At 36.8% G+C, this 20,956-nt stretch overlaps 1 protein-coding gene across 1 annotated transcript in view; it reads left to right on the top strand.

The window, feature by feature from the left end:
• Vwc2l (von Willebrand factor C domain containing 2 like) overlaps window positions 1-20,956 on the top strand; it is a 174,900-nt gene that overhangs the window by 7,593 nt on the left and 146,351 nt on the right. The window contains exon 3 of the mRNA XM_055616260.1: window positions 18,296-18,425. Within this exon, the coding sequence (XP_055472235.1) occupies window positions 18,296-18,425 (130 nt within the window). The remainder of the gene's footprint in view (window positions 1-18,295; window positions 18,426-20,956) is intronic.

Genomic DNA, 20,956 nt, shown 5'->3' with positions numbered 1-20,956 from the left:
GAATGGTGGTTTTCCTTTTCCTCCTTTATTTCTAATCCTAAGAATCATGAAAGCGGCACAACTGGCGTTGACTATTCTTTTTTGTTTTGTTGTTGTTTTGGTAAATGTCTTAACGAGCCAGGTCATGATTGAACATGCAAAAGCAAAGAGAGTAATGAGACTACCTTGGTTCTAGTTCAGTCTCTATGGTTTAGAAAGGGCAGTCCCCAGACAACCCAAAATGACATATCATGTTCCCAAGAGAAACATTCACTTCCAACTTGCTTGTCCTGCCTGATGTCTCTCTCCACTGCTTCCTGAAGAAGGTCTTGGATGTGTAGTCATCTCACCTATCTAGGGTCTTAGTGGTGAGGATTCATTCTGAGTGAATGCTAAGCCTCCTGTTGTACTTCCGTCTTTTCTGATCAGTAAACTCAAGTGCAGACCTACCCACATGTGTTCTGATGGGAAGAACAGTGCTCTTTGTAAAGGCTAGTAGAACTTTCTCCGGCTGCTGGTGCAGGTGTTGGAAACAGATGCCTCTGTGCTCGTCTGGAAACCCCGAAACTCCCCAGAATTCTGGTAATGTTGTATTAAGAGGAAGGTAACTTAAAGGTTCTCTCGCCTTTTGTTTTGATCATTACCTAACCAACATGGAACCAGAACCTACTATTTAATAAATAAAGCTTATAAGTAATAAATTATAACAGCATATATAATGGCACACAGAGAAAACATTCATTAGAAATGTAAAGGTTTGTCTCAGCTTCATGCTTCACCATCGTATTCAGAGTTGTCCAAAGGAGAAATAATTCCTTATTTTGCGCAGTATTTTTATAACCCTCACACTGATAGAGTTAGCCCTTTGTGGATATTTCTTTATACTTTAAAACTTGTACTAATTTAGTTTCAGGTCATACACTGGCAGTTAGACTACACGCATCTGAAAGGGGTGTCAGCTTTAGGAGAGCCCGTTTTCACTTTGAAGTGATTCTCTGCAGTCAATACCCAATGCCCCAAATCCAGTTTTCAGTTTGTTCCAGGTTCTTCCTTCCCTGTCGGGAGTGACTTTTATGCTATTCTTATTAGTGGACAGAGACAACTGATAAGACCTACTTCCTATTTTTATGTTTGAAAGATTTAGTATAAACATTCTCTCTGGTACACATTTTTTTTATGTATGTTGTTAACCTCAACAACAACAAAACATATTTTCATGATGCGGTAACCTGCCCTGTTTATGCCCTGAATTTTACACTTAGTATTTAAATCCCGAGGAATTAATTAGAGGAAATAAAATTATTCAACTCAGAAGGTTTTGCCAAATCATCATATCCATTAAAAAAAAAAAAGTGGATACCAGTTGGATTCAGAATTGCCCTAGTTTGTTAAAGGGTACATTCACTAGGAGATAAAAATCCCAGCTCTGCATTAACTAGTTTCCCATAGTAATTAATAATAATTAATGCCTAATATTATAACATAATAATGCCAAATATAACATTCTACCTATTAAAATACTTAATTTGGAAGTATTTTTTCAAATTATAGTTGAGAGATGTGTTTGTTGTCTGATTATTTTTCAATGTGGAGAAATAGTGGGAGGCAATTAGTTTGGGGAGCTGCTTTGTCAAAGAAGTGACAAACCAAACCTGGAGGGAAATTTCAGCTGAGGGATCTGATTGATAACAGCCTGAAAAAAAACCAATACACTGCACGATAGTCATCTGCTGTCATACCAGCTCCTGTGAAAGGCAATGTATCTGAGGAATGTTCTACTACAAGGTAAACACAGTCAGAAAGCGGATTTGCAGAAGTATGTATGTTGAATTGATTTCAGTAACTGAAATAGGTAGATGCTGAGACTATGCCATTTTTTAAAAAAATGTTATCTGTTAGAAAGTTTACATAGTCTCAACAAATGACTAGTAGAGTCTCCAAGGGATATAAAGATACTGTCTAAAGGCAGTCCAGGGAGAAAGCACAGTTTTATGTAACAAAGATGACTAAGGTTTTTGTGAAGAGGATTAGAGTAACTCTTAGCTCTGAGAATTACCTTTTCTGATTTGCAGGATACGCTGGGCCTTTGAACAAGAAGATAGTCTTCAAGTGAGTTTAGGTATAGCTTTTCGTCTTTAGTTACTGCCAGGTGACAGAGTGATTCACTGATGCTACTTACACAAAGCACAGCTTCAGCAGGTATTGAGCAGCCAGAATACCCAGACTCCTAGTGGAAGCCTTCACAGAGGCTTTATGTCTTTGTAATTAGGGACCCTCTACTTAATTTCAGCGATTGGAAGACAGTTTTTTGAAAAGAGTTTTGTGAAATCCATTGTGCTGCCTTTTCTTATAAAAATGTACTTGAATTTTTAAAAATTTCACAAAATATGCTAAGCCCAAGAAAAAAAAAAGATAAGATTTATTTTAAAAAATTCATGTTTTTGAAAATTCCCAGAACAAGAGAATAGATTCCTATGAATAAATGATTTTCAAGTAGGTAAAATATCCCAGTTGCAGTAAAAGTCCCCTCCTGATTTTCATTTTTGGAATACAGTCTTCTAGCATGTGGGTAGGTAGCATACGGGTGGACTGTATGAGTTTCTCATACTCACCCAGTAAAATTTACCACTGTCCTTTCTATTGGAAGATGCTACTATTAATGGCTGTAAACGTGTGATGAGTATGACATCAGAGATTTGGGACCGGATACCTGTGTCCTGTGCCCATGGAGGCTGGCGTTCAATTTGCAGTCACATCTGAGCTTTTCAGAGTATGTGACTTTTACTAGCTTACTAGAGTCAGCTCTGAGAAATCTATAGCTATTACTCCCATTTCTTACTAATGCAACAGTAGTTCAAAGGACAAGAAAGAAGGTCTACCTTGCGGTCACTCTTCTAAATTCAATCTCCAGTTGTATGTATTAAAAGCTTGTCTATTTTTAATTGTGCTTTTACCCACAAAAACAGTGCAAGATGTTAACATACTCTTGTTTCCTCTCTAGTCTACATATTTTGTACAAATTCTGCAGATTAATATTCATATTCTCTATAGTCTTCATTAAAATTGCGCCATACACACATTAATATGTGTGTGAGTGTGTGTATGTGTCTGCATGCCTATGTGTATGCATTTGTGTTCTTACCTTATTTGAGATATTTCTATTTGAAGATAAGTTGAATCTTCTATTCCTACTCCTGAAAGTCCTGACCACATTTTTTAAAATTTTATTCTGTTTTGCTACTCCTTGATCTAGCTATCAGGCAGTAAAGTGTGTCTCATGAAAGACAACACAAGAAATACCTATCAATGTTTTGTTTTGTTTTTCCCTTATGTAGCTTTCAAGGAAAGGCTTGACACAAACGAGTAAGAGCCAATGGAGAATCATTGGGCTTGCGGCCTCAAACAATGGCTCTTATTAATTGAGGACCTGCTTATTTTAGAGTCTGCACTTTGGACTTTATCATCGCTCCTGATTAGCATCAGTAATTTCATTCTGACACACCTCTATTGAAGTTCTCCTTGTCTCTAGTCTTCCACAAAGCACATCACAATAAAGTTATCTTCTTAAGGGTTTAATGACATCATGAAAAGAATGAAGAAAATACTAAAGGGCCTAAGAAAGCCATTCACATCCTTAAAAAAAACTCAGATGACCTTATTCTGTGCTGGTAAAAAGCAGTGTAAAGGTATAAAAGTGCATTGAATGAAACTCATTATTTTCTCCATATTGTTCCATCTGTCTATGAATTCTTGATCTTTCTGTCTATAGAATCAAAATGAAAATGTCACCACATACATCTCCTAATCATAACACTGTCAATAATTACAAGGGTATAGTATTACATCTCAATTTATTATGCAATCACAACTATTAAAATGTGTCTTTTAAAATCGGGCATGAAGACGCATGCCTGTAATCACAGCATTTGGGAGGCGGGAGTAGGAGCACTGGGGGTGAAAGGTCATCCTCAGCAGCATAAAGAATGTGAACCCAGCCTGGAATGCCTGAGACTATGTCTGGAGTTGCTGGGAAGTTGGCTGGGTGCTTAAAATGCCCACAGCTTAACTCTCGGGACTGGAGTTCAAATCACAGGTTTAGTGATCTAACCAAAATCCAGCACGTGGTAGGCAGAGCCAGGCCATCCTGGGCACACTCTAGCTACCTAGACTAGCCATCTAGTTCAACTGAGAGACTCTTTCTGAAGGAACAAAAGGAAGAGTCAAGAAAGACTCCTGATTTCAACTTCAGCCCTCCACATACATGCTGCACAGATGAAAACACAAATACATACATCATACCCAAACACACATATATACATACACAAAAAAGTACCTCTCTCATTAAACAGTATTTGGTATAAGTTTTAAAATGATTTCTCTACCAGAATTCTCATTGTGTTTATATAGATTTATAAAAAGGTAAACATTATGGTATATATGTATATAATTGTGTGTGTGTGTGTGTGTGTGTGTGATTATTTCCAGGGTCTTCTTACTAACCCTGGAACTTGAATTTCATAAAAAATTTGTTTGTAGAACCTCTTGGTTGTATAAATGATAATATGAAGACTAACCAAAACTTCATAGAAATAAGATATAGCCCCAGCTCATTACTTTCAAAAGCAGCAAATATATCACTTTCCTGTGGTCTTTCACCATATTTTACTACTTTCACATTTAATAAGAAAACTCAAGCTAATTTGCATGTTTTCTTCCAATAAATATGTTGTTATTTCAGCCAATTGTCTATAGAAATGTGATATCTGCATCTGAGCAGGGATTCTAGGTTATATCCATACATGGTCCTTGGTTGGAGAAACAGTCTCATAGAAGACCCCTGTGGCCCATGGTAGCTCAGTATCTAAGTGGGTATCCCTAATAAGGAGAACAAGGACTATTTCTGACATGAGCTCAATGGCTGGCTCTTTGACACCCCCCCAAGGGAGGAGGAGCCTAGGTAGGCCACAGAGGAGGATATTGCAGCCGGTCCTGAAGATACCTGTTAAGCTAGGTTCAGATGGAATGGGAGGAGGACCTCCCCTATTACTGGACTTAGAAAGGGGCAGGGAGGAGATGAGGGAGGGAGGGTGAGATTGGGAGGGAATGAGGGAGGGGACTACAACTGGGATACAAAGTAAATAACCTGTGATCAATATAAAATAATAAAAATTATTAAAAAAAAAAAAGAAATGTGATATCAGGACTTGTCACCACGGCAACCCAGAGTTACAAGTACACAAGAAGAATAAAATATTGGCACATCTAAAATCTATCTTTGATTCAGATTGGATACAATTTGTGACACAAGCCTATGTTTACAAAGCCTGTGAGAGAAAGGATACATCCTCTTTAAAGTGAAAAGTTCTGTAATTAGACCAAATTATATGGGTTAAATATATGTACATATCATACTTTAATATTTAAATGTATTTTTACTTAAAAGTATGTAAATATATTTATAAAGATATTCATATATTAGATTCTACTTATAATATTTTTTACTGAAGCAACCTTACACCGTGAAGTAACAAAGAAATTAAAACAGGTGCTTTTGACATATATTTTTATAATTTTTAAAGCAAAAGCAATGAGGGAGGAGAAATTTTTTTCTCAGCAAATCTCTGCCTTGCACTAAATTGTAGGACTGGATTGTTGGAGCACACTCCATGGCATTAAACACAAGACTGTCACTCAGCTGGCCATTAGTAGGTATGGAACTTGTCGTTACACTCAGTCCCTTTGGAAGAGATGAAGCAAACATTTAAACTCTTTGACTCCTTCCACTGTCGTCTTGATTTTTATGTTGTTTAAATCTCAGGAGTGATGCTAATCCTTTCCAGTTCATGCTGTTTTCCCAGTCTTGACTATCCCTCTAATAATCTAGACTCTCACAGACCATTTTGTTGTCATCTCATGTGAAACTCCTAGTAACAGTTTCCAATATTTTTCATTTCACCCAAAGTTGGAGAGATAGTGTATCTCAACGGACCCGTTAGAGATGCACAGTACCACTGCTGAATATGTTTATGTTCCATGCCGACTCCTGGCCAGCCTAGAGACAGTCTTGTGTTTAATACCATGAAGTCACAAGCTTTTGTGTGCTCTAACAATCCATCCCTACAATGTAGTGCAAGGTAGAAATTTGCTGAGAAAACAAAACAAACAAACAAAACCACAATATGCTTAAAAGCCCTAGAGCTAGCGTGGATCTCTCAACTCAACTGTTGAGTAAAGTGGATTGTAAAACAAGCTTTACCACTGAGCTGCTGCACCACTCAGGCACACTTTCTTTCTCTTTTGTCTCGGTGTCCAAGTGTCCCAGAAAAAAGTCACAGGAGATGTTACTTGACACACAATAAACAATTCATAAAGGCCCACTGACATTTTACTACCATTGCCATTAGCCCATAACTTAATTTTTAAAAAAATCACGTTTTTGTGACGGTAGAATACATCTTTCTCTAAGACATCTATTAACTTCTTCAAGCTCATACAACATCAAATGCAATTTAAGAGATAAATTCTTAATGAATTAAGTCTAATTCTGTTGTTTGATAGAGAGGGGCGAATAATGAAGAAAAACCAATCTATCTCAGCTAATCTCTTCATTCTTTTTGAAATTACCAAAATTGTGCCTGTGTTATTACTTACAATAAGTTATAAATCTGTATTGCATAAAATAGTTCAGTTGAGAAATGATTTTTCAAGACAAAGATAATAGTAATATTAATGCTAGTTTTGTATTACCAATAATCTAAGACCAGAGGTGGTAAAATACAGACCATGACCAAAGAAAATCCACAATGTTTTGTTAATAAACTCTTATTGGAAACAGCCATGCTTATTCATTTATATGCTGTCTGTGGTTCCTTCTGAGGTGTCCCAAAACACTACAGCTCTCTAAAGAGAAAGTTGTTGGTTGATGACCTACAGTTCCGTTTCCCAGTTGTTCTGTTTCTATATTGTCACAACCTTCCTTCCTGGGCCTGATAAAGACAGATAATGTTAAACCTGAGAGTAGACTAAACTTTTACTTTTCAAACTTGAAAATTTAAAAGGACACACAGATTTTCCTACTTACTGTGTGTGCTTAACAGCAGATACATTAAGCCATATTTCTTTGTATAGTTCATTCCAAAGAGTATAGCTGTGCTCTTTTCATTGGTATTCAATTGTAATTCCATTTATTGTCAAATAATGTGAAGAAGAAAAGTTTAGAAAAGATCCATCCTTTTATTCCCTTGTATTCCCCTTTGATTGTAAATATAACAAGTTGAATGTTATATTTTAATATAATACTTGTATATTTAGTGTTGCATTAATAAGCAAAGGTATGCAAATAGTCTATGTAGGTATCAATTAATTATTGCATTCTTAAAACTCAGTTGTCATAGTCAACAATCTGATTCCACTATGGTGATAAAGGTATCAAAATAACAAAGACATCAAGGTTTTCGTCATGAGTGGTATAAATGCCCATGACAGCAATGCCTTCTTATGATTGCTATAGAATTTGAATACAGAAAAGAGAGATTATATTTCAAAGCTAAAGCAAAGTAGCTTGTTTGGAGATGTTGAAGAATTAAAAGAATTTTAGAAAAAACTGAAAAGTTCATGAAAAAAATCAGAAACAGAGAGAAAGGAACCAACAGGAGTGGCCAGAGCATTAAGGAATAGAATGACAAAACGAGGAGGGAACATGATTCCAGCCCATAGCATAAAGATCAGGTGTGGCAGCCAGGTCAGACAGAGGGCAGATAAGAGGCAGACTGAGGGCATGGGTAGAAGAAATGAACAAAATCAGGTCGGTGCCCGACATAAACACAAACAACAGTAGTCAGATTTAAGTGGTTTTACAAGTACATTTTCGCACTGAATTATTTATGTATTTATCCACGTTTTCCAAACTGCATTCAAAGAAAACTGGTTTTTGTTTGTTTGTTTGTTTTGTTTTGTTTTTGTTTTGTTTTCTTGTCACATAAAATAGAGATTTCCAAGACTGACAATTCAAGGAGCCATTTCTCACTCTCACTCTAGTTCTTTTTCTACTGAACCTTATCAGCCTGGTGAGTTCTCTGTAAGACATGCTGCAAGAAATATAGCTGAGGGCATTTGTATATGTGTATGTGAATATACGTATACACATGCACGTTATCAATATACATACTATACATATACATAATATATATACACATACATGTTTCCTTTATTGTTGAGAATTCAATTAGAAGTCATTGAATCTTTAGTGCGTACCTTTTTTTTATAGAATACAGCACATTGGCAACATGCATAAAACTGTTTCCTAATTAACCTTTTGCAGGGCTAAGTCGGCTTTATTTTAAAATCCTCCTTGTCAAGACATACATAAGCAGGGCTAAGCAGGATTATTTTTGCAAATTTTGATGTTTTAGAAATCTTTTTACATGTTGAAGCTGGTGAGATGGTTCAGTAGGTAAAGCACTTGCCACACGACTGTGAGATCATGAGTTCAAATCCCCAGAACTCATATAAAAGCCAGAAGCATCACAATGTGTCTATAATCCCAGCAGGATTCCTGAAGTGATATAGGTAGTGGAGACAAAAAACTCTCTGGCAGGAAGGCTAGCCTGCCATACATGAGCAAGAGAAGAGCAAGAAGGTGAGGACAAGCTCTTGAGGTTGTCATCTGACATCCACACACTGTGCACACACACAAACACATATATGTCATATATGTGTGTAATACACACAGAGGTATTAAATAAAAAAAATATCAACAACCATGAAAGTCCACTTACATTCATTCCATACTGGTTTCCATGCCTCCTCCTAAGTAAGACAGGGGAAAATAAAATTGTTCAGTCTAGCTTTAATTTTCCTCCATCATTAAAAATAAACCCCTGCTAAAATAACAAACCTTTGACTGCTGAGATTTAGAAAGCTTCATTAAGGAGAAAAAGGACAATCATGAAGAATATTCCTTCTGTTAATGAGACTCTAGGACATTCACATTAAAACTGGAAGATATGAAAATCAAGACTCCCAACAACTGTGAGCCAAAGCTATCTTTCTCTTGTAAAAATCTGTTTTTACAAAGAATCTGATGAAGTATTAAAGGTTTTGGTAAATAAGAACTTATTTAACTGTCTAAATGTGTTACCCAAAATCCTTCTTAACCTACTTACTTCTGCAAACATTGCAACATGTTTGGATGGCTTTCAAAACTCTGAGTGATGTCATCTTCACCAACTAAACATTTCAAGTAATTTATAATTGAAATCAGTATATCATTTTATTTATTAATTAGTATCAGTACTAATAGTATTTGATTTTGGTTTATTTTTGTTTTGTTTGTTCGTTTTTAAAACAGGGTTTCTCTGTGTGGTCCTGGCTGTCATTGAACTCACTCTGTAGATCAGGCTGACCTTGAACTCACAGAGTCCACCTGCCTCTGCCGCCCAAGTGCTGGGATTAAAGACATGCCATCACTGACCAGCACGTTATGTCATGATATAATTAAATGATCTAGGAGCTGCACACTCTCCTGAGAAACTCAAAAGCATTGCAGATTGTTGCATGGGGTGCGGGAGGAGGAGAACCATTATTCAGTTGGGAGCTATGGTGAACACCAGGCCAACGCTGGACAGGCTGCCTGCCTTTGCACATACTGCATTACCTGCCCCCTTGCAATCCAGTGAGAAAACTAAAGCACCATTGAGGGGAAACCAACTGACTTCTGCAAATTGTTTTCTGCCTTTTACATGTACCTCACAGAACACACACAAAGTAAACTAATAAAATGTAATAGAAGATAAACTTTTAAAAAGATTACACGTTCATCAGTCCCTTCTTAAAAATGAGAAAACCCACACTGAAGAAGGTTAACCCATTGACGGTACAGACCAGTGAATGTGATGGCAGAACTCCTCCAGGTATCCTGGAGGACACCAGGTGCCCATTCTATATTATCACAAAACCATAGCCCACGGGCAGACAGCACAGACAACAGCCATACAAGTTTATAAAATTACATGCTAATGCCTGGGAGTTTGTCAAGAAAATTCTCAGTCAAGATTTTGTTAATTAAAATGCACTTCGGTTTCATTGACCATAAGCCTTCCCCATATATTTTCTTAGAATGGGTAAGTTGTGAACTAAGTGTGAAAAAATGAACTATAAAATTCATGGGGGAACTGTTTGGCCTTACAATTGGAAGGCCAATTATAAAGCACTTAATATAATTAACTTTTAATTACTACTCTTCATCCACATACAATTTTATTGCTAAATTGAATAGGAAGAAAATAACTCAACTTTTAGAAAATCTTTGCCTGTAGAAAACTGAGACTGGGAATCTTAGGAAAGAAGAGGGCGATAGTAAGACCTGGAGAGGACAGGTGCTCCACAAGGAGAGCAACAGAACCAAAATTTCTGGGCACAGGGGTCTTTTCTGAGACTGATACTCCAACCAAGGACCATTCATGGATATAACCTAGAACCCCTGCTCAGATGTAGCCCATGGCAGCTCAGTATCCAACTGGGTACCCTAGAAAGGGGAACAGGGACTGTCTCTGACCTGAACTCAGTGGCTAGCTCTTTGACCGCCTCCCCCTAAGGGGGAAGCAGCCTTGCCAAGCCACAGTGGAGGACAATGCAGCCAGTTCAGATGAGACTGGATAAGCTAGGGTCAGATGGGAAGGGAAGAGGATCTCCCTTATCAGTGAACTTGGAAAGGGGAATTGGAGGAGATAAGGGAGAGAGGGTGGGATTGGGAGGGGAGGAGGGATGGGGCTACAGCTAGGATACAAAGTGAATAAACTATAATTAAAATAAAAAATAAAAATTTAATTAAAAAAAAGAAAACTGAGACCATGGCAAAGAGTTCTTAGGAAGTTCTCTAGCTTTCCCAGTACAACAGGTAGTCACCCACCTCTTAGATTCTAAAGGATTCTCTGTCAATGGTGCAATGCTAGCTGGCTGTGTTAGTCTACAATTTATTTATTTATTTATCTGCATCACTCCCTTTCAGTGGTTCAGTAAAATGGTGCTGGTGGCGTTTGTTTCTTACATGAGTCTTTCAGAGTACAGAATTCTCATGGCATCATATTCTCCCATAACTATATTGGGATTTTGTTTGAATGTTCTTGTCAGTGACTGCTCCTCAGCCAATATGAATAATCTGTCCTCTGCAGTGCTATCAGGAACATTTTAAAGTTATGCAGCTGTGTCCCTTTTCTCTGTTGCATAAATGTGTGGTCCATCAGGCATCTTCATTGCAGAGATATCCAGGCCCTGATGAGCATGCTCAGTCCCATTGTCATGGGATGATCATGTAGCTTCACACCAGCTTTTTTGGGAAGGGACCTCAGCTGCTGCCTCTCTAGGCTACTTCACAGGTATCATGGTGACACTTCACAAATCTCTACTGTGACCTTTCTCCATACTTGGAGATTCTCATCTGAAGATCTTAGCAGCAACTTAAAAGAAGAAAAAATCTTCCTGACATTTTGTTGATAAGTTTACTTTGCCTGTCCAAAGCATAACCTGCTACTGGAACTGAACTATATGTTTGGTTACACTTTCCTTTTCTATGTTTTTCTGGAACCTATTCACAATTCAGAAAAGCTGAATTTTGGTCATGGAATTTTTTTAAAAATTCACTGGTTCTACACATCATTTTTTTATCAGAATATGTGGTATCAAATCAAAATGTCGCTGGAGTTGATCAGTTATTATTCTTTGTTAAAAAGAGGAGGGTAAAGTCGTGGGAAAGGAACTTGGGGTGGATCTGGGGGACTTGAAGGGGAAGGGAGTGTGTAAATATAATCAAAATAGATTCTGTTAAATTCTCAAAAATGAAGAATACTTTAAAACATGCCAAAAATGTTCACTGTTTTCCAGTGAAAAACCTTTCAGGGAAACAATGTACATTTAAAATAATGTTACTGTCATATTATAATGCTGAACTTTTCAAAAAAAAATCTTCTTTGTGTTTGATAATTAATAACTTTAAGATTTACATTTCATCTGTTTTCTGATTTTTTTAAATCTTCCTTAAGCTCAGGTAAAATAAAAATAAAATTTAGTTTTCATTACAAAAGTACCAGTAATTATTCTGATAAAATTATTTTGGTTAAAATATCAAAACACACCTGCATAAAACCTTACTTTGTTTGTTGATTTTGAGACAGCGTCTCTCTGTAGCCCTGGCTGTCCTGGAACTCACTCCGTAGACAAGGCTGGCCTTAAATTCAAATATTGGCCCACCTCAAGTGCCAAGGGATTAAAGGTGTATGCCACCACTGCCTGGCCTGCCTAAATTTTAATTTCTAGGTAATCATTCACTGAGAGTAGAATGAGTGGATGATTTCTAGTGTGTAGCGTTATATGCTTCACCTTTTATGTAATATACGCAGATAACTATTTGTAAGGAACAAATAAGTTTTGAATTTGCACATTTCTGAATTATAGTTTATTAGCTATCTGATTTATTATAAATGCATGAACAAGACACTTTTCACAACCATTTTTATAAAATGCTTTTACTTTCAACAAAATTGAAATGTGTTTTGATAGGCACGTTGGCAATAATATCTCATAATAGATTTTCAAATCACAAGCTCCTTCAGAAATAGCCAGAACTGTTGCTACACAACTCATCATTTAAATAATATGTTCATACCCATTTGCTGTTGGACATACAGAGAGTGTGTCTATATAGTTATAGTTGTAGTTCCCAGTGGATGGATACAGGTAAATAGATAGATATATAAAGATCCAACTACGTAGATCCAGATATGTATAAATGTACATAGCTATAGATGTATAGAGTAAATATATAAAAACATAAACAGATATATAGATAGATGAGATAAAGATATATAGGCATTAATAGATATTGATACTGTATGTAGATACAGTCATTCAGATTTGTGTCAGGTTTTTCTATTGGGTTCAGCATCATTAATATTCTTAAAGAAATTCCAGTTGTATCTCCATAATTTGATGAGTTGTGACCTCAAAGTTCCAAAAACACTTCAGTCAATAGAGTAACCCTGTGAAGGGGTCATCACAAGCTCATTAGATCAAGAACACAAAGGAGAACTTTAATCAGATGCTATGGGTCCTCTTTCACATGAACGTGAGTTTTTGTTGAAGCCCCGTCAGGTCTGCTGATTATTTGGTGACATCTGCTGCATGCAGATAACCATCTACAGAAGTGTAAGTGGATGCTAAATACTCCTGCACTGTGTAATTTAATGTATATTTTAATGAAGTGAACAGTGAGATTCCTGACAGGCATCAGCAAATTTGAAATAGAGCCGTCCAAGTTTCTCATCCAGTTTGGAAGTAATGAGACTTGTTCCATAAAGTGATAAAATTTATGCCATAAATTATCTCCAAGAGAACAGTGCTTCACGAAGCAAGCTTCTCATTTGTTGGGACTAGATTTAAAAAAAAAAAAATAGTTGTTCGAATGGATTGCCTTGTTAAAGGGAGCTGAGCTATATTTTCTGTGATAACTTTTGCTCATGATCAAAGAAATGAAACAAACCTAAGTGCATGAAGCTTGATATCACTCAGTCATTTATTTAGTTATTGCAACAAAACTTGGACCCTAGAATATATCCTAACCATCCTCATGTCTGCCCATCAGCCTTTCATAGTATTCTCAGAGACCTTTCCAGGAATCAAGTTCCTGTTTCTCAGAATGTTCACAAAGTGTTTGAAGTTGTTTTGTTGGGCTTTGTATTTTGTTCCTTTCTGGAAAAAAAAAGAAAGAAAGAAAAAGAAAAGAAAGCATATGTTTCAAAGCAGGATTTTTTTTTTTTTTTTTTTTTTTTTTGCTAAAGTAATGTACTTTATAGTATACTAAAATCACTGTGATAAATAAGTACTGTTCATCTAGGCCCACATTATAGGTAGGACTAGCTTGTTGTCAGGCATAGACTCAAGCCTTAAATTTAGTTAGCACAGTGTTTTCTGGTGTAATAAAAGCCTATAATCATCTACTGCTAGCTAAGCTAGTCGATGCAGTGCTTGGAGATTGACTCACCTGTGATTGGCACAATGAATGTTATGAATTTAAAATTACCTTTACAGAGTGAGTTTATGTCTGTTGCCATAATATTTGGGGCCCAAATAGATTTTTCATGACTCACAGTCAAGGATCTGTTCACTCAAAGTGCGCTTTATAATATTTAAATAAAACGCAAATGTCCCATGAGTCAAAATCCTTTCCACATTTGATGAGCACAAAGTTGCGAGAGGTGTGACTCGGCAGAGAGCAAAACACAGATGCCGCATCAAATCTGCAAAACTGTAGATTTTGTTAAATATTTATTGTCATGCTAAGATGTCTTCTATGTGCTGAGAGTTCGGAACTGAACAATGTAGTATAAGCAGCTTAAAAACCTAAGAAGGCAGAAGGCAAGAACAAATGAAAAATGTTAAGAAGAAAAACAATAATAAAAAAAAGAATCCATGAACTAAAGGTAGCTTTTGAACAGGAAGCATAGGGGACAGAAAATGGGGAGCTGCCCTATGCTTATTGGAACATGCAGACTGGAAATTGTATGACAGACCTTATTGACAGTGCTCATTTCTTCCTGAATACTTTGAACAATGGCACCAGCAGCCACCCATAATTCCCGATGACTCAATTGTCATTTAGCTCTCATATCAAAGTTTTCCTCAGGTATGGAAGAGTGTTTCTCAGATATTCAGAATGTAAATTAAAAAAATTGCATTTTTATAAACACATAGATAATTCAAACCAACCAGTGTGCTAAGCCAGTGTCTTGTAATCTTACTTTGACCCTCCGTGATGGGCACCTTAACACCCACATTCTCACAAAGAAAACATTTACAATTGTCTAAAGTTATTTTGCTGGTCCAGTAACTTATGTTTCTGGTTCCCAGGCTGCTTTTCCAATTTAAGATGTCGTAGAATATTCACAACACCGTTTCCAAGATTCCAATCCATCCTCTCTGCTCACCAAACATTGTCAGGTCACTTTTCAGTTCAATTTCAGCTTCAATATCTTTGGAAGCTAACCATTTTTAACCAGAAGTATCTTCTAGGTTCCTGTTCTTCTACCAAGGCAGAAAATTTACACTCTAGTCACCTAAGCCAATATTTAAGACACTGCTTGCTTTATCATCATATTCATCTAATATATACACATATATGAGTTCAGGAACAAGAGACCTTTATAATCTACGGCCAATGGGGACAGCATTTGTCACAGATGCAATGAATTTGGGGGCAGTGGGAGTTACAGATTAACTGTGTAGTCACTGCTTACAGCCCCACACTAACAATTACAAACCACCAAGTTAGAGATATCACAAATTTCTAAGGCACATATAGTATTCGTGCCATCTAATATGTGCCTTACCAAATAAATATAATCTGTAATCATAGTTGTAAATACATTTTGTGAAAATGTAAATGTAGAAAATATTATTTTTTTAATATTTCTTAGAAGTAAATAAATCTCTGGGATTTCTTTGAAAGAGGAAATAAAAAATTTGGAATGGTATAATTTCATCATCTTCCTTCCCAAATATTTAGCTGACAATAGCTCCATCCATTCTTATTTCTGCAAAGATAAAAAAAGTAGTAAAAATATTTTCCCATGTACTTATTTCAGTATTCTCTGTTTCCTCTTAAGACGGCTTTATTCCTTAATCTTTGATTTTATGGAAGCATTTTTAGGTAATCTGTAGTTGTCACATTGAAGGATCCGATAAAAGAAAATTTGTAAGCAGCTCAGCACTTAAGATCTGACTCTTTATCAGAAACACCAAACCTTGCAGGTTTACCCTGTAAGATGGGAGGGATTTAAAAATCTGAATTTAATGTCAAAGTAGCACAGTGGTTGATTCTGCTAACTTACCACTGTTTAAAAAGCGTCTTTTCAAAAATGCCAAGGAAAGCCGAAGCCACGGGAAAGTCAGATTGAGAAAGAGATTGGCAATGTGGTCAGAGCAAGTAAGACTTGTCAGGGCTGGCAGGGGCCTCACTAGAAGTCAGCGAGTTGAATTGGACTAAACGCTGAGCACCAGAATTTGTGAAGAAGTGAAGGCTGTGGAGGCTGCAGGCAGGACTCTTCAAACAGTCCTGGAACACAGACTGAACACTGGAGACGTGAAGGCAGTTTGGAGAGTGGACCTACTGGGCTGGGGCACACCGAGCCTGGAGGATGCATACTGTAGGGAATGACAAGATAAGGTTGCAAAGAGAGATAACTTGAAAGAACAAATTAATAAAAGGAAAAGAGGAACTAGCATGACCACAAGAATTTAAGACCAGATTCTGGGATAGAACATTAATAACTCAGGGTCAAGGACAACCGGGATGTACTAAGAATTACAAAGATAGTTTTATCTTCCTATTTTTTCCTCACTCAAAATCCCTTTAAAATCTCCAGTATACTTTTATCACTAAAGCCCTGGACTCTCAGATCTTCCCAAGAGTACTTCTTGGGATTCCAAGGTGAGCGTCTATCATTTATTCATTTTAGTCTTCATCTGTTCATTTCTCTCCAAGACACCACCAAGCATAATCCCAGGCTCCAAAACTTGAACATGCCACAATCTCCCCAAATACAGTCCAAATGACATGATAAATGTCCCTCTTACACTTCATAATTCCATTGATAAACTTCAATGGGAATTTTATGCACTAACTGCAAAAGTAAGTAAATTTCTCAACAAGAAGTATATATCCTCTATAAACCAATTTTCCCAATGTTAGTGGTCATTCCCTGGACCTGGCATTAGTAGTTATTCCCTGGACCTGGCATACATGGACAAGTATGAACATTACACAATATCAACTACTCAGATGAGGACACAATGCATGGTGCTTCTTGTTATCAAACGACAGAGTGGAATTCGATTACACCTTCAAATCTCTGCCCTGTACTTATCCATGGAACCTAGAAAAGCTGTTGAATGTCTGCCAAACTAGTCAGTCACCTATGAGATGAGGATTAAATGCATTTTCCTTTATTTGACTTGGGGCAGAAATGAGAAAATTGATAACACATACTTCCTTAATATAGTAATAACTAATAAATTTCAAAAGCACGAGAAAGCATAGAATAATGCAATGGATTGTTCTATACTGTGTAAACTTAAATGGTATGAATCTAAGTGTTACCTTCAATAAGTTGATCCATCACACTAAAACATAACAATATTTTACTGCAGCTTTTATTAACTAATCCACAAACTAAGACAATTCCTTTTGGGCTATTGTTCCTCAAGCACAAAATGGAGAGCAAACATTTTTTTTTTTAAATAATCAATTCACTGTTTTCTATTCCACAAACTACTTAAGTCAGGAAACACTGATTACCCAAATTACTTAATTCTGAAAGAACCAGGAACAGGAAAGAGCATTTCATTAGATCAGTTTGTAGCCGTAGAACTGTGGCATCACGCTTCAGACAAAAGTTCCTAAGAGCAACTAGCTTGGTTGGAAGAGCATGCGCAGTGTGCGACTTCTTAGAGCACCAACTTTTTATCCCGGGAGTCCAAGCCTAAACTCATGAAGAAGTAAAGCTAGAATCTATACAGGAAGAAAGGGTCACTGGCATTTTCTAGGAAAAGAAACTGAGCATCTATTCATTCATGGTTGGTAAGTACTGTAAAGTTGAAATTTTCTTCCAGCTTTGTATTATATTAATTATCTTCTCATTTCCATTTTAGAGTCTTTGACTCTTGCTTAAACCGTGGCTTTTTAGGTCAATTGATGTTAGCTCACTTCTCAAAGTAAGCAGGGAAGGTACAAGGTACTCGGAAATTATCTCAGGAGACTGGATCTTGTTTGAATCCCAGCTAAAACTTTCTGTAACATCCACAGTAAGAAAGTGCCATTTGAGCTTAAGTTGCCTGAACAAGCATTCATAAAGAGGGTCAGGATATGAGCTTAACATTTTCTCGCTTCCTAGAAATCCACCTTTCTTAGAAAGCGAAATAACCAATGGCACAAATTGTTTCATATGTTTTACTATTACCTCCTTCCCCAGAGGAAGGCAAAGCAGTCAGTGCATCTGGAAACAACCACTTGACAGGTTTTGTGTCCAAACACTGCTCTGCAAAGCAGAGGTGCGGAACAGTTTCCTATTCACAGAAACCTGCGTTATGCTTCCCAACACATCTTGGCTTGGATATACAGGTTGCCTTCCTTTGTGGGGCAGAATGATCACACACGTAGTAAATGGAATGAAAGTCGATATAAACACTAATGTCTTCTCTTCTGACAGCATATGAATGTACAAGCATTGAGTAGGAGAAAAGGGGCTAATTTGAGATTTGTTCCTAGCCCTCTCCATGTGAATGGTGTCGCTGTGAGCCCAGCAATGAAGTTCACTGTGTTGTAGCTGACTGCGCAGTTCCTGAGTGTGTCAACCCAATCTATGAACCAGAACAGTGTTGTCCTGTCTGCAAAAATGGTAAGAATGCCCTGCATTAGCTTTCAAGAAGGGGTTAGGAAAAGACACCAGTATTTCACACCTGCTCGCCACTCAGTACAAGAGCCCTCCAAGACCTGCCTCTAGATTTTCAAAATGACGGAGATGTTTTTGAAGCTTTAAAATAAAAATGTGCTAGGGATGAGTGAATGGAGTAGCTTTTCATCTGGGAATTAGAGCTCTCATAGGTTGGCATTGTTGTGACCCTGATTATTGATTGCTGTTTTATAAAGAGATTATTAGAGAGAACACAGTAGCATATTTTTGTAGTGGCTGTTCGTCTTCTCTCTATCTTGGAGCCTGCAAATCAGTTTGTTTTTTTTTTTTTAATGTTTTTTAATGTTTGTTGTTGTTGTTGTTGTTTTTTATGGTGTATAGTGCATCCTCAGACAGAGACTGGAGCAAGTTCCAGAAATTTTGATTTGGACATAAACAAGACTTCAAGTTTAAAGTTGTCCAAAGAATATAAATTCAATTAAGTGTACTTAAATTCAAGCAAGAAAGACTGACTGATGAGTGTGTTGAAGAGGGGTCCTCTAGATTTTCATAACAGAAGATCCCTATCCTCACAGAGGCTGGTAAACATGAGGAGGTAACTTGTATATAGGATTAAGGGTTCATTTTTCCCCTTTTTAAATGGGATAGGTGAGAAATCTTACAGTATCTTAGCCATCTGAAATCATGAGTGCCCTAAAGAAGACCTGGCAAAGGAATGGCCACCCAGGACATCCTATCAGCAAAGATCGTACAATCACATTCTTCCTAGTGGGCCTGTCCTGCCAAAGGCAGGGGGAAATAGTTCACTAGCTAACAGTCCACAAATGTTCCCTTGGCATTTGCATGTTCTCAGAAGGGAAAGTGGTCCTAACCCCCAATGATTAATTGATGTGCTCTTTGATGGGGAATAATGACTATCTTCTAGGATATCATATATATATATATATATATATATATATATATATATATATATATATATATATTTCTGTTAACTCACCTAGTAATCTTTTCCTTAACAGATGGATTGGCATCAAGTTATTTAAAGACAAAACAAAAGTGACTCCCATTATTTTAAAAATAAATTTTGTGGCTGGGAATCTTCCCAATGTACTAATAACGACCCTTTCTGATGTTTTTCCAGACATAAGCTTTCCTGTTTCTGATCATACAAATCTATTATGTTAAGATATTAAATTGTTCATTTGGCTTCTCTATTTTTCTTACCCAATTGACTTACAATAACTATCTCTGTCTCAAGAGCTGCAAATAAATACCCTCCCCCATTAAGCTCTAATGTGCCTTGTATATGCAAAGATAAATGATTTAAAACTTCATATTTCTTAAAATGTTAAAGAACGTGGAAAAGATACAAGAAAGAACAGTAAGATGATTTAATGGTTGAAAAATAGGACCTGGGAGGACAGACTGAAGGAGTTAGCATAATTTGTCCGGAAGAGAAGGCTCAGGGGAGAACTAACTGTCATGAAGTATATGAATGGTTAGTCTAAAGTAGAAGAGGACTTGTTATTTTTCATTTTCTCCAAGGATAAAAAGAAGGAAAGCTCAGCTATCCAATCAATCTTTAAAAACAGGACTGACAAGCCTTTAACTGAAGAAGAAAGTAACCATCTACAGGTCCTTGAGAATATGTTTTCCCCTGGGTGGTCCTTGTTGACTTTGCCAAGCTTTTAGAGTAAGTGCCTACACTTTATGACTTGTCGGTCCACGCTCAGTATTCTTTCAGAGTTAGAGACTCTAATCCACAGATTTAGGAAGCAATTTTAATGCACGTATCTTAATAAATCACCCCAGATACCCCACACAAAGCCTACAGCACATCTAAACTTCAAGTCTAGTCAATTATTCAAGCTAGTTATATTTTTATATGCGAGTACTAAAAGATAGCTTGCACTTATCAGATATTAGAAATTTGTCTTCAAATAAAACCCTCTTTGTACATGTGTAATGGATGAACTTTAACTGAGTCACCTATTCATATAACTGATGAGTCCATGCTTAGTGCATAAAGCTTCAAGGGCATTAAGTTTTCTGTTGCTATGTCGATGGCACAGCAGACAAGGGCCAATTCTGCTTTGTCTTGCTACTTCCAAACAAACTTTACCCTTTTACAAACAATAAAGGGGAATGATTTGACAGCTGTCCTCAAAACATAAGGTACGACCAATGCCAAAGGACTTTGACCAAAAGGATTTTGAGAGCCCCTAAGACCTGTATGTTATTAGTGAAGAAGACTGAACCCATGCTTGATTTGCTAATTTTCTGAACATAGTTAAGAAAATAAAAGCAGATGCCACATATGTAGAAAAGCTAGAGGGAAAATAAATACCATGACAAACTGTAAGTAGGAGTGTCCTGAAAATTCCAACATATTGTAAGCCAATCTCATTACCTTAGAAGATAGAGATGTTCATTATAGTGAAAACTATTATATAAAAGTATGCTTCCTCTCTTCTTAGATTAAAGTAAAGGTACAATTTTAAAATATGCCTATGGAT

This window comes from Psammomys obesus, unplaced genomic scaffold, assembly GCF_907164565.1.
Source record: "Psammomys obesus unplaced genomic scaffold, mPsaObe1.curated_primary_1811, whole genome shotgun sequence".
NCBI lineage: Eukaryota > Metazoa > Chordata > Mammalia > Rodentia > Muridae > Psammomys > Psammomys obesus.
This window is presented reverse-complemented; position numbering and strand designations above follow the sequence as displayed.